Raw genomic sequence first — 13,805 nt, forward strand, 5'->3', positions numbered from 1 at the left:
CAGGCACAAGCTACAAATAAACACTGTGGCAACTAGGTTTTAAGTTAGTACAAAATGGCATAAAAGCACGTGCATTAAAGACTACTAATTTTGAAAGTTAGAAATACAGCTTCATTATTGTGGATAATAGAGAAAGGATTAAAGTAAGGACTTTCTTTCTTGTTGCTATCCTAAGAAACACATCTGTGGATCTGATGGTAAATAATTACTGCTTTAAAAAAAAGGGAAACAAACTTTCTATGTTCAGTAAAGCTTCTGTGCTTCGTTTCAAAAGAAGTTTTGTAAGAGTTATAAATAAATTCATTTAAGGACAAAAGAAAAGGAATGAGGCTTGCTTTTCATATGTAGAAACAACGAAAGGGTTGGTGATCATTATACAAAAAAATGACTACATGAAAAAAATTATTAAAAGTAATTGCACTAAAATAGTTTCTGCATTATCATGATCTTTATAATGTCTAATTACACTATTGTGCAAATTCAATAATATTTAGCACTGTAGGAAATTACCCTGTGCAAATTGTGCATTAAGATTTCAATGTTTAAATAGTTAAATATATTGTGCATCCAAATTAAAACGGTGAGTATTAGTTTCTCTAACAATGACAATATTACTGCATCTTAGTGACAAACTTAAAATATGATTTCTAGTATGGCCTAATGGCTGCAGTCTCAAATACAATTAAAAGTTCTATAAAAAGAGTAGCTCTAGAGACATGTGAATTACATCGCACGCCTTAATGCACAATAGTTCTGAGCGCATTATGGCGTTCTGAAAACTAAAATTTTGAGCCAGTTCTTTAGGTGCTTGAACGCACAGTGCATAAGAAAAATAAAGAAGAAGTAAAAGTTACATCCTACCTTTAAAATATCAGCACACAGGCACCGAGCAGAGATGCCTTTAGTCATGCTTCTTGAAGAGTTACTTTGAAATGTAATGGCCACATGAGAATTACTTTGCTCAGGCGAGGGACAACAGGTTTAAGGGTCAGAGGCAGAGTTCTGTATTTAGCAAACTAGCACAGCTAAAGCAAAATACCCACACAGGAGGGTGTATTTCTGGCAGGCTTGCTCTGGCACTTCGACCTTGGAAGACATTTTGAAGGAGGGGGTGAGAGCGTGGAGAGAGAGGGGAAGCTTTGCTTATTATTTTTGGCAAAAGATGAGGCAGGTTCTATGAAGCCATAAGAGAGAAGGAGGGGCAGCAGCGTCTGTGGGCCATGTGCAGAGAACAGCTCTGCCATGGATTCAGAAATAATAGTTTTAACTTAAGGTTGCTGTGCCAGGGCTGAGATAAGGAGGCAATGAAATTAAGCTTGCATTCATGCAACATCATGTTAAAACAGTACAATAGCTAAAGGAATTGGTAGTTGATCATTGGATTCATGTTTTCTAGGTAGCTCAATGTGCTTGTACACCAACATTTACAAAGTGGTACAGTCCAATAGTATTGGACATGGCTTTCTTGGCATGGATTCCCCTAGCTATTTACCTCCTATAAATCAGTTCGTGCCCAGCTGCCAAAGGGGGTATATATTGTCAACAGGAGGTCACCTGCTTAGGTTACCTACTGTCGAAGGGGGGTAGCTCCTGGGCAAATTATGGGAAGGCAAAATTAAGTAACACACTGTATTTTTGGGGGGGAGGGTTGTTTGTTGTTGTATGCTCTCTCTCTCTCTCTCGCCTGTCTAAGCTGTCTAGGAGTGGCCATGAGACAATTGGCTGGCCTGCTTTAGTCATTCATTTCACAGGATGCTGTGAATATGTTCTTGAATAAATAGAGACAAAGCAACTCATTAGTGCACGTCTAATTGGTTATTAAGTAATACTGTTTGAACAAATTGTGAGAATTAACAAAATGAATAAATAAATATGCCATGCTACTGCCCATCCTGTCTGTAAACTGATGAAATTGGAATTGGAAATGGATAAGGATGAAAGGATGGGTAGAATAGACTGATGTTCCCTTATTTGACCTTTAAGGGGATCTATATGTTAGTGGTTTTTGTTCCAAATTCCCAGGTAGCCCTTGCTAGAGCTGCTGAATAGGTGTCTCCCCTGAATATGATATTACATGGCCCAGACCGTGAATAGTATAATGCAATGCTAGGAAAGATGCCCACATGCCCTTAGCACACATTTTTTAAGAACAAACTGTTCTTTTGCTTGTTTTCTTGTCTGCCACAAACAAGTTCTGCTGGAAAATTCATGTACCTACTAGGTTATGTTTAATTTATCAGTTATTCATGTAACATGGATGTCTGTTACATTCACAGTTTTAGAGTTACCCAGTACACCTATAATATGAGAGCATGGACACATAAAGGGCAAAACATGGTTGTTCTTATGCAAGGAAAATAATTTTAGAGGTGTCTGCAGTTTTGCACAGTAGTGAAGGTTCACAAAGTAGAAGCTGTATTATGATTTCTATGACTTATACAAGTATGTTAGAAAAAAGGAATTTCAAAATAACTATTCTTTTTAAGGTTCTTCAGAAGAATAATATAGGGCATTTCTGAAACAGAATATCCTCTTTTGATTGATTATTTGTATGTTGTATCTAAAGATTTCTGTTCTGTTCACTAACACATATCTGCTGCCCTACAACCATTGACAGAGGGGTAAGACATCAGATCCAACCAGGGAACCAAGTGAATCTTATTTGGAGCCAAGGTGAAGGTGGAAGACTGGAAGAAGTGTGTACCCCTACCACTGTCGGATAATTTTTGGGTGAAAGACAGTGTTACAAATCTGGACGGAAAGCTGATTCTTAGCTTTGTTCCAGTTTTTTGATGCCCAGCTGAGAGAGGCACAGACCGATAACAAGAGCATGGAGGTTTTGCCTGAGGTGACCCTCTCTGAAACAAGGGTGCTTCGGATACACCTTTGTTTGTTGATAAGGAGGTGCCTGGGCACACAAGGTACAATATGCGGCCCTGACAAAAGAGCTGTGCACCAGCGGAGCAACACAGGAGTTAGGGAAGGACTTGAGTTTAGGGTACAGGTGCTGTATCTCTGGTGCCTGTTAGATTAGAGTGAAGAATACTGGTGCACTCTCTGAGACACTGGACAGGATCATTGAGAGCATTTGCCCTTAAGGGTGATTGCCCTATCCTGAAAGGAAAACGTTTTCCTTAGCCTGGGCCATGATTGTTTTTCTGGGTTGCAAGTTGTGCAGCTCCACCGTGGGAGAAGCGAACACTTGATGATGATAAGAGCCTGCATGTGAGGCTCAGACGGACACAGGAAGAAGACTTCCCTCTGGCTGGTTGTACAGTAACTTCAATTTCCCAAGTACCTTTTTTTGTTAGCAATGTACCTCTTTAGTCGTCCCACTTCTGAGGAGGAGCAGCCCTTTGCAGCTCCTAGTCCCGTTTGGTCCTCCTGGTCCCCCAAAACAAAGATTTTTTTTTGTAACCATTATTGAATTTGTTTTAATATTCGTATTTGGATTACTGTTTTTTCTGCAAGAAAAATATCTGGCTCACACTTTGATAAGTACTACTCCGCCCCCCGAATATATCATTGGTACTCTAGCCCTCATAAAGAAGAATACTAGAAGGTCTATCAAGATAATTGTTTATTTGGAGATTTTATCAAACATGTGCTTTTGACTGTTTCCAAGCCGAGTGTAATAGCCACTGAAATACATCAGAGCCCTGGAACTTGGAATTGGACTGGGTGGTTTTGGGATTTGCTTTCTGCTTGGAGTTGGAAAATATTGACAGATCTGTTTGTGATAATAGCCATTATTTTCTCCCTTTGTGCTTCTACCTATACCTCATGTATACCATCTAAACGAAATGTTCGGAATGTAAATGCTCGACAAGTAACTGACCAAGAGATTAGTCAATTAATGTTGATAGATATCCGTGATAACTTCCATGCTCCTTCTACTGCATAGCGATGTCTTCAGCTAATGCCAAAAGGGCTATCTATGGAAGTCGCAGATAATTGCTTTAGCATGAGCAGAAGCCATTTTAGTTGTGGCATCCATTTTGTTAAGCCATGTGATTCTGCCGTCTTCACTGTTGCCTGCCTTTTTTATTCTGCTTGAGTCATCAGCTTTAGTTAACTCTTTATATTCTAAGCAAGAGCAATCTGTAAGCTCAGAAAGGAGTTGCTAGAATGTACATGTTTTCATATGTAACTGTCAGGCTATTCCATCTGATGTAAGCAGTTCTATCTCCCCTCCCACTTTGCTGACCAAGTGATAAATATTTGCCCATGTTAATCGATAGCTATTTCCGTGTATGCCTGTACCTTCTATTTGAGTCTCCATGCTTACTGTGTAACAAACAGGGTATAAAAGACCCTTGGTTTCTGTATTCCTTGTACTATTTTGGTATCTGTATTCCTTGTACCCCCCTTAAATATCCCCCCTTAAATATCTCTCCCCTCGCCCTCCCCCTCATCAGGATCACAACCCTCACAGCGCGGGGATGCCCTTGGGTCACCAGGCGCTTTAGAAATCGCTAAATAAATAAATAAATAAATCTCATACAGTGCCAGAGGGTGTTGTATTGATGTAGTCCCACTCATGAGTGATTAATACACTTGTCATTTGATATTCCAGCTTCAGTGCCAATTTCTATTTTGTTGGTTTAAGGACCAGTGGTGAGATAAGGGTGAACCCCTGCACCAGTGACTGAGCCCCTAAAAAGGCTCATTTCCACAGGGGAGGTTGTATTAGTTTTTAGGGGGTTGTGGGGTTCGTGATAGTTTGTAGGGGGTGGAAGGGGTTTGAGTTAGACTTTAAGGGGTGAGAAGGGATTGTGTTCGTTTTTAGGTGGTGGGAGGGTTAGTATTAGTTTTCTAGGAGGTTGGGGTTCGTGTAAGCTTTTAGAGGGTGGGAGGTGGGGAGTATGGAATAGATTTTAGGGAGTGGGAGGGGTTCGGAATAGATTTTAGGGGGTGATTTACCATGCATTCCTTTATCACGAAAATTTGTATTAAGAGAATGCGTGGTAAATAAAATCATTGTTGAGACGCGGTCGTAGTACAGACCGTGTGATTTAGGGAGTAATTGTTGAGGAACTCGTTGCTCCAACATACAACCGTTTGCTAATGCCAACGCATTCATATTTTTCATTACCACTGTGCTACAAATGTTTTGTACTACGTTTATGTACAATAAAAAGCCTTTAATAAACCAATCAATATGTTTTAATGTGTGTGCTACCTGAGGGGTTAGGGGAGGTTGGGGTTTAAGCCAAAAGGAACTCACCATCAAATGGTCCAGTCTCTGGAAAGACTGTCTGTCCCAAAATGTTTTTTCTTCAGGTGAAATATGAAGGAGGGGTCATGGGTAACAGCGGCAGTTTCTCTTCATGGGGGAAGAGCATCGCTTCACCTGCTGGCACAGCAGTAAAAACAGAATACTTAAATGGCCATTACAATTTTAGTATTCTATGTGCCGCCAGTCTGTGCTGCTGGAGTGTGAGGATGGGGGTGTGGCAAATTCCTGCGGATTGCAGGATGTCTCTCCGGGCTCAGTGCGGCTGTCAGATTGGCCAACTGTTTACAGCCGGCCTATCAGACGTGTTCACTTAAGGCCCAGCAATCCCAGGGCTGAGAAACAGCCAGGGGATTGGGGGCACATGCCCCCAGCCTCGAAATGAGGACTGGGTCAGCCTGCTCCAACCAATCCTGGAGATGCTATCATTCGGAAAACAGCATGAGAGCAGATCCAGGATTAGCTGGATTTGCACTGCACTTGGAAGGAAGTCCTTCCTTTTACTTGCTGTTCCTCGTCATGTATGTATGTGGCATTTCAGTAACTGGGTTATGTTCCTACTAAAAATGCCCGATATCCATATTACTGAAAAATGCATGATGCTGAATCAGTCACTGGACAACTACAGTCCAATATCTGACCTTGAAACCTTTGGTGTAATACTGGAAACACTTTTACATCTGGAAAATAATGACAAGGTGAATGTTTAAATCTGAGTTCCACCCACAGTGAGGTACAGAATTAAATCAAATGACCATTTATATAACTTATGCTCTTCAAACTGTGGCACAAACGGGCATGCTAACTCATCCTTGAAGACCTCTCAGTGGCATCCAATATGAATGGCTCTCAATAATCAGCAGTATTTGTGGATCACCCTTCCAATAGCTTATGTGCATTCTGTTTGCAGTACCATGCCAGGAAAAACTGGCCTCCTACAGATCATCATCAACTAACATCTCCTACACTGTCCTGCAAGTTCCTTTTCACTGTTTGCTATTTAGCCCTGATAACTATGTTCTACAGCTTTAACATGCTTCACCACATACATGGAGATGCTAATCAGTATCATTGTTGACTATCTAGTGAACAATCGTTACATTTCAAATCAAACTTCGATTCATCAGAACTGAATACATCAGATGATCTCCAAGGCTAAAATGTTTCTTAAAGAGTGATCCAATCTTTCACTTCCCTATTTGAAAGGCCAGACTCTTGGCACCTCTGCTTGACTCTCAAAAAGACTGAATGGAAACCTATCCCTGATTCTGCAAGTAAACAATATCAAAAGGAACACCTAAAATCCAGGAAACCCCCAGAGAATCCTGTTTCTGGTATGTCTGCCTAAACAAAACAGCGTACTCGTAGCACTGGTCATCAACATGTCCCAGGTCATCACCAGAGCTCATTAGCTCACGCTCTAAAAGTGCAGCATACATTTCCAGTCATCCACCCAAAACCCACTTTCCGTCCAAGGAGATACATAGGTTTTTAGTGGAGAGCTCTACTTGTAAAAACACCTAATGCTTTAATCTGCTTTCTTTTCCCATATGACCTAAGCAGACTTTGAGGTTCATCAATGGCCTGAATATGCACTTATTCAAACAAGTATTAGATCTACACCGAAAGTGATGTCCCTTGAAGTTGTGGCTGTGCTCAACATAAATAAAATGAATTTCGTAGCGTGCCCTGCATCACAAAATGCGATGCAGCGCGCGCTACGAAATTTGTTTCATTAATTAAATTGTTTACTTACGTCCAATTATCTATATTCCGGTTTTTAGCACCCCCCACCCTGCCCCTCCCCCGCCCCACCTTTCTGACCCACCGGAACTCCCTCCAAGGCCCGCGGCTGCACAGACTACTAAAGTAGTGATCTACACAAGAACATATGGTCCCAGAGAATTTAAAGAGTCTACCTCCATTAAATCTCTATCCGCCTCCTATGCAAAGCACTTTGAAGAGCCCTTCTACTAGAGACGTTTTAAAATATTACAATATGCAGATTTATACATATAAAATGTGTACTCTAAAATGTACCTGATAACGCAGAAGAGATTTATGTTAGCATTGTAAACGGAGAAGTCAATAAAAGTTGCTCTTGTCCCTCTTGTCAGCCAACTTTTTTCCTTTAGAGTCTGGATTATTATTAGACTTTCCTCCATCTTTCTGGATAATGACTTCTTGAATCCTCCACCAAAGTAAGTGCTAACAATTCCCCACTCCAATTCATAAGACTCTGCAGGACTGTATGTCCATCTGTTAGAATAAAAATAGTTTTTGGTCTGGTAAAATAAGCCCTAAACAGCACAAATGCTTTAGCAATCTTGCATGTACTTCCCTTTAAAGCAGCATTTCTTAAAGAGTTATAGAGGTGTAATCCGAAGTGCTACAAATAGCTATGAATTCAATGTTATAAAACACACATGGTGAATTATATATCATGTAGAACATTTTATTTTTTAAAACCCTACTACTCAATGCAATAATTAGCATATTTACTTAAGCTTAAGAAAGATTTCGGGTTAAACCATTTGTTTCTGTGCCACTTACCCATTTTTTAGCTTTCGGAAAAATAATTTGAGTTGCCCCACTGTTAAAGAAAATCATTTACTTTAACATATCTCTCCTTTAAATAGAACTGCTTCTCTTCCTTGTAATTGTAAACTATGACATACTAAACTGGTGACCAGACATCATATCTAAACTAGTCCAAAGCACATATGTTACAGAATAAGGATAGCACACGATACAAAGCTGCCGACCATGCACATCGTTATTTCAGTTAACAACTCCACCAATTCACCCAATTATTTTCAATTTCATGTTTTCCTCTCTTTTTGGAAGGAAATATAGAGATGTTATAGAATGTAGGAAATGTAGATTCTAGGTCAATGTTTTGATATACGACAATGAGTATTGGAAGACACTTCATGAGAGTGTCTGTTCTCCTGGGTTTTTAGATTCTGAAGTGAAATAAACGGGCTGCAATTTAAGTGGTTGGTGAAAAGTGATTATATTGCCTGATCAGCAAATGTGTAGGAATGCAATGCATTTCATGGGTGCGATAGGACAAAGTATGGTCTCTACTCTGAACAAGAACACAAGTATCCCATTATAGAAGTTCTAGCGATTTCTGTGCAAATGTTACTTTGGGTGGGAAATTTGCAAGGAGGCAAAGAGATTATTGCATCATTTATCAAGCACAAGTTATATGAGCACTAATGAATAGTGAATAATTGTCACACTTGCACACTCTGTTTTACCTAAATATTCAATTCCAGCGTGCTCTAGGGTGCACTCTCCGTGCTGGAGTGCGTCCAAATCAAATATCAACAGCTTGTCCCATCTGGGAGACGTCCCCTAGTCACAGCTCCTTCGCCCCGAAGGGGGATCTCAATTTATAAGGAGTTCAAATTAATAACAACGTTGTTTAGTTCACATTCGTTTATTTTTTCAAGAATAACTTCATTCTCTTGAATGTGTCTCTTTTTTTTTTTTTTTTTATTAAAGTTTTTTTGTCAGCACTTAGAGCACACGATACAATTTACATACAGCAGCAATTATATATACAATAAACAAAAGAGAAAGAGAGAGAAGAAAAGAAAGAGAGAGAGAGTAAATAAATAAATTATATATCTGACACATGTATACACTCCAGATTATATAACATTCCTATAATCCAAGCCACGTAGTTACAGGTTGCCATATACGACTGCCTTGCTTTTTTTCCCGCCGACCCTTAGTTCTATACAATGCCATCTCAAGATGATATATTACAAGCAGCTTTTTTTGCCAATTGACAAAAGATGGTGGATTAGCATCGAGCCATTGTGAGGTTATCGACAACCGATACAGAGCCATACATATAAATATCATCCCCTCCAAATCGGCCGGTCTCCCATTGCTTTGGCATCCAAACATTACCAGAGATGATCTTATTTGTACTGGAATTCCCAAACTACACAACATAAAGGTCTGTATTTCCCTTATAAAATCTTTGAGTTTAGGACAATTGAAAAACATATGGAGCGAATCAGCGGCATATTGGCCACAACGACTACAGCTATTTCCTCTACCTGTATTCCATTTAGCCAATTTCCCCGGGGTGTAATAGAGTTAAAAAATTGCCATATAGTGCTGGCTTTTTAACGGGCCGTTAATCAAAACATCACGTGAAATTTCAATACTTCTCATCATATTAACCGTTCAGAGCCCAATTTAGTAGCCCATTTCGCCTCCTGAAACTCTAAGTCATCTTTTACCTTGCTCACAAATAACTGATACAGGATGCCCATTTTTCCTCGTGCTTTAAGTGATTCCATGATCTCAATTTTCCGTAAAATAATTGCATTTTGCGCTTTTTTCCTCTCACAATAACTGCGCAACTGGAGATATTTAAAAAAGTCCCCTCGTGGTAGCTTAAATTTACTTTGTAGACTTTCAAAAGACATAAATTGTAATCCTACATATAAATCCCCTAAAGTACATATTCCTAAATTATACCATCTTGTCATAACCGAATCAGCAAATATTGTGGGTAATATGTGGCAGCCTTGTAATGGAGTGTATATATTCAAATTCTGGCCGATACCCAACCCTTTTTTCGTTTTCCTCCAAATTGTATATGCTGCTATTACTGGCTTAAATCTCGTTTTTTAAAAATAACTAGGCTCAATTATACGATTTAAACACTGCTTAGATTCTTGGCCCAAGAGCATCTCATATATTGAAGGTGCCGCATAATCAGGGGTTATATCTTCTGGTAACAATAAGACTCCCATGTTTTGTAAAATTGCAACCCAATGATATAGCTGAAAGTCTGGTAGTCCCCATCCTCCTCTTTCGCGTGGTAAAATACACCATTTCATAGCAGGCCGTGCCCTGTGGTAGCTGCATATAAATCGTGAGCACATTCTCTCAATGCGAGAAAAGTATACTGCAGGTATCAAAAATGGGATGGCCCTAAAAACATATAAAAACTTCGGGAATATCAACATTTTGATAACATTACAGCGACCATATAGAGATAAATGGAGGTTATTAATTCTTTGCAGTGTTTTGTTTGACGAGATTATAATAGGGTCGAGATTTTTAGCGATAATATCCTCAACATCGGCTGTAATTTTTATGCCTAAATAAGTTGCCTCAGAGTCTAAATTAATATTATCAGGTCGTCCGACCTGCGAATGAATCACCTGTGTTTTTGCCACATTGAGTTTATACCCTGAGTATCGTCCAAAAGTTTCAGCTGCTTGGATAATTCGTGGGAGTGCTTCAGTTATATTAGCGGTTACTACCGCAATGTCATCCGCATATGCATACACTTTATGGCATTGTGTCCTGATCTGTACAGAGTTAATGCTATTATCTGCCTCTATTATAGAGATAAAAGGATCGATATACAGGGCAAACAGGAGCGGGGAGCAAGGACACCCTTGTCTTGTCCCCCTAGTTATAACCACCTGTTTTGATAATCTACCGCCTATCCGCAGTGTAGCTGTTGGATGTAGGTACATCATTTGTATAGGTTTTATAAATTCAGAAGGAAAGCTCTTCTATGCTAAAACTGCCCACAGAAACCGCCAGGTGACCCTGTCGAATGCCTTTTCGGCATCCAGCAGGGCCACTCCGACCGGTGATCTGCTATTCTGAGCCCAGTCCAATATCGCTATTATTCTACGGATATGATCAGTAGTGTCTCTAAGCTGTATAAATCCATGTTGCCGTAATGACACTAGCTCTGGCATCAGGCCGTTCATCCTATTAGCTAAAATTTTTGAATAAATCTTGTTGTCTGCGTTTAATAAAGAGATGGGCCGATATGAGCCCATTTCTAAAGCATTTTTCCCTTTCTTTTTGAAGATAACTATTGTAGCCTGCGACCATGAAAATGGTGCTTGTCCATTAAATGCTTGTTGGCATGTTTCTAATAATTCTTTCTGAATTGCTGTACAAAACGTCCTATAGAATTCCAGAGGGATAGAATCCGGACCCATGGCTTTTCCCTGTGCTAGACCCATTAATGCCGCTTCCACTTCCTCCCAGATCGGTGGGGCAGACAGAATTATCCTATGATGTTCGGCCAGTGCGTTAGTCACTAAAGGAGCCAAATAGTCCAACTCATCCTCACCACTTATTCCATCTCCAGACTCACAATATAATGCTTGATAAAAATCGTGAAATGCATGGAGTATGAACAATTGTTACTTACCTGTAAACAGGTGGTTCTCCAGTATTGGTGTCTTTCATAGATTCACATGCTTGAATATTCCCCGTCGTCGAAGTGGGAGTCCCACGGTATATAAAAATAGCAATAATGCTAATATAACATAAATGATAACATCATCATAATAAAAATAGAGATAATACAAACTGTAAAACCTCTACAATGGTAACTTCCATAGGAAGACATTATAAGAGAAAAACTCATTTGTAACATATCAGTGTCATTATGTTGGTCCAAACTGCAGCCAATCAGGCTCAAGCACCCTCTAGAACTTTCTCCTCAGAAGCTCAAGCCCTCAGATTTTCTACCGCACGTCGTGTGAAGGGAGTCTCCCTGAGCTCTGCTCAGTTTTCTTCAAGTATTTCTCTTCAATTGTTTTCTACAAGAATGTCAAGTAAGAAGTCTTTGTTTAGACCTTGCTCTTCCTGTGGGAAGCTACGTTTGTTTGAAAAGGACCCCCACCAAAAGTGTATTTACTGTCTGTACCCTGAACACAAGGTGGATGAATGTAAATTCTGTAGAGCTTTTCCAGCTAAGACTCTCAGAGACAGGGAAGGTCGTCTTCTTCTATGGTTGAAGCGCCTCCAGGATAAAGAGGAAGTTTTGTCAGACGCAGAAAGTCTTCAGTCAGGCTGTTCCACTGTCGCTTCCAAGCGTGGGAGTGTTCAGGAATTACCTTCTCCTTTTTTGAAGAAGAAAAAGTTGGCTTTACCTATGGCACAGGTTCAATCTACAGCTCCTATGGTTTCTGTGTCTGCGCCCACGAGACCTGGCTCTCAGGCGTCATTTCCAGCCTCTATAAGCGTTCTGACAGTCCTGACACCCCGGTCGTCGACGGGCTCGTCGACGACCGTTCCGTCCACGAGATTGGCTTTGGTGTCTTCGTCGACGGCTTCAATGACGACGACGTCTGCTTCCTCGTCGTCGACGATGGTTGTGTCGACGTCTTCTACGTCGACGAGAGCTTCTACAGTCTCGTCGACGATCCCGATTGTCTCGTCGGCGACGAAATTACCGTCGACGAAGAAATCCTCGTCGACGTCGAAGAGTTCATCATCGACGAAGGTCCCGTCGACGTCGACCGCTCCGTCGACCAGCTCGTCGACGACGGCTTCGTCGACGAAGAAGACAACAATGGTTCCGTCGACGAAGTTACCGTCGACCGCTCCGTCGACCAGCTCGTCGACGATGGCTTCGTCGACGAAGAAGACAACGACGGTTCCGTCGACGAAGGTACCGTCGACGAAGGTACCGTCGACGAAGATTCCGTCGACGACGACTCCGTCGACACAGATTCCGTCGACGACGATTCCGTCGACGAAGGTTCCATCACAGGAATCCGCCCAGTCCTTGCTGACATTGAGGCTTTCCTCAGGAGTGATCAGACATTGAATAGAATTTTTCTCCCCCCTCTAGATTTTTTCCTGTTGCATGGCTGAGTATTTCCAGGGTCCCAGTATCAGCCACCACCTCTCTCATATCAATATCTTCGCTTCAATTCCAGCGTGCTCTAGGGTGCACTCTCCGTGCTGGAGTGCGTCCAAATAAAATATCAACAGCTTGTCCCATCTGGGAGACGTCCCCTAGTCACAGCTCCTTCGCCCCGAAGGGGTATCTCAATTTATAATGAGTTCAAATTAATAACAACGTTGTTTAGTTCACATTCGTTTATTTTTTCAAGAATTACTTCATTCTCTTGAATGTGTCTCAATTTCAAATCCAAACGAGTTATGTTCAATAACATCCTTATAGCATATCCATCCTCCAATGCATTTCGGCTGCTAATGAGCCTTCATCAGGGATATATGTATAAGTAAGAAGCAGCAAGGGGGGGCGTGGCTTAGCGACATGGCTGGCTAGACGTGGTTTTGCCCAGCTCCTGCCCTGATGTCCCCTACATCCTGAATTATCCTTGCACATCTTGCTTTTCTATAGTGCTCCCGAGGTGAGGAGCCCCCTTGAACCTCAGACGTAGCCATCCGCCGAGTGGTTTGCCCCCAGTGCCTGCGGGGGACCCGGTGGCCCACAGTGATTGTCTCGACTGCAGTGGCGCCAGTGGACTGGAAGTCCCTGATCTAGAGCTCTATTACTTTGCCTCCCATCTACAGCATGCCATTGCATGGTTGGATACGGACCCCTCCTGGGAGCGGTCCTTGCTGGCAGGGACATATGGGAGTGGACAACTGCGAGCGCTGCTCTGGCAGGAGGGGGGACGAAAAGACCACATTCCCCCGATAGTACGGTTAAGGGCCTCAATCTGGGGCCGTGTACTGCGACGCCACATCTGCAGCACGCCGTTCGCCCCCGACATGGATATGTGGCCGATGCCGCCCTTCGCCC

The 13,805-nt window shown here is 41.5% G+C and overlaps 1 protein-coding gene across 12 annotated transcripts in view; it reads right to left on the reverse strand.

Annotated features, from left to right (window-relative positions):
* Window positions 1–13,805, reverse strand: part of PKD2L2 (polycystin 2 like 2, transient receptor potential cation channel) — a 2,146,539-nt gene that overhangs the window by 1,374,674 nt on the left and 758,060 nt on the right. For all 12 annotated transcript variants that reach the window (XR_013598682.1, XM_078653282.1, XM_078653287.1 and 9 more), the window contains one exon: window positions 7,277–7,495. Coding sequence is in view for 11 of the 12 variants with exons in the window: in XM_078653282.1 (XP_078509408.1) it covers window positions 7,277–7,495 (219 nt within the window). In the remaining variant the exon portion in view is untranslated. The remainder of the gene's footprint in view (window positions 1–7,276; window positions 7,496–13,805) is intronic.

Source organism: Lissotriton helveticus, chromosome 7, assembly GCF_964261635.1.
Source record: "Lissotriton helveticus chromosome 7, aLisHel1.1, whole genome shotgun sequence".
NCBI lineage: Eukaryota > Metazoa > Chordata > Amphibia > Caudata > Salamandridae > Lissotriton > Lissotriton helveticus.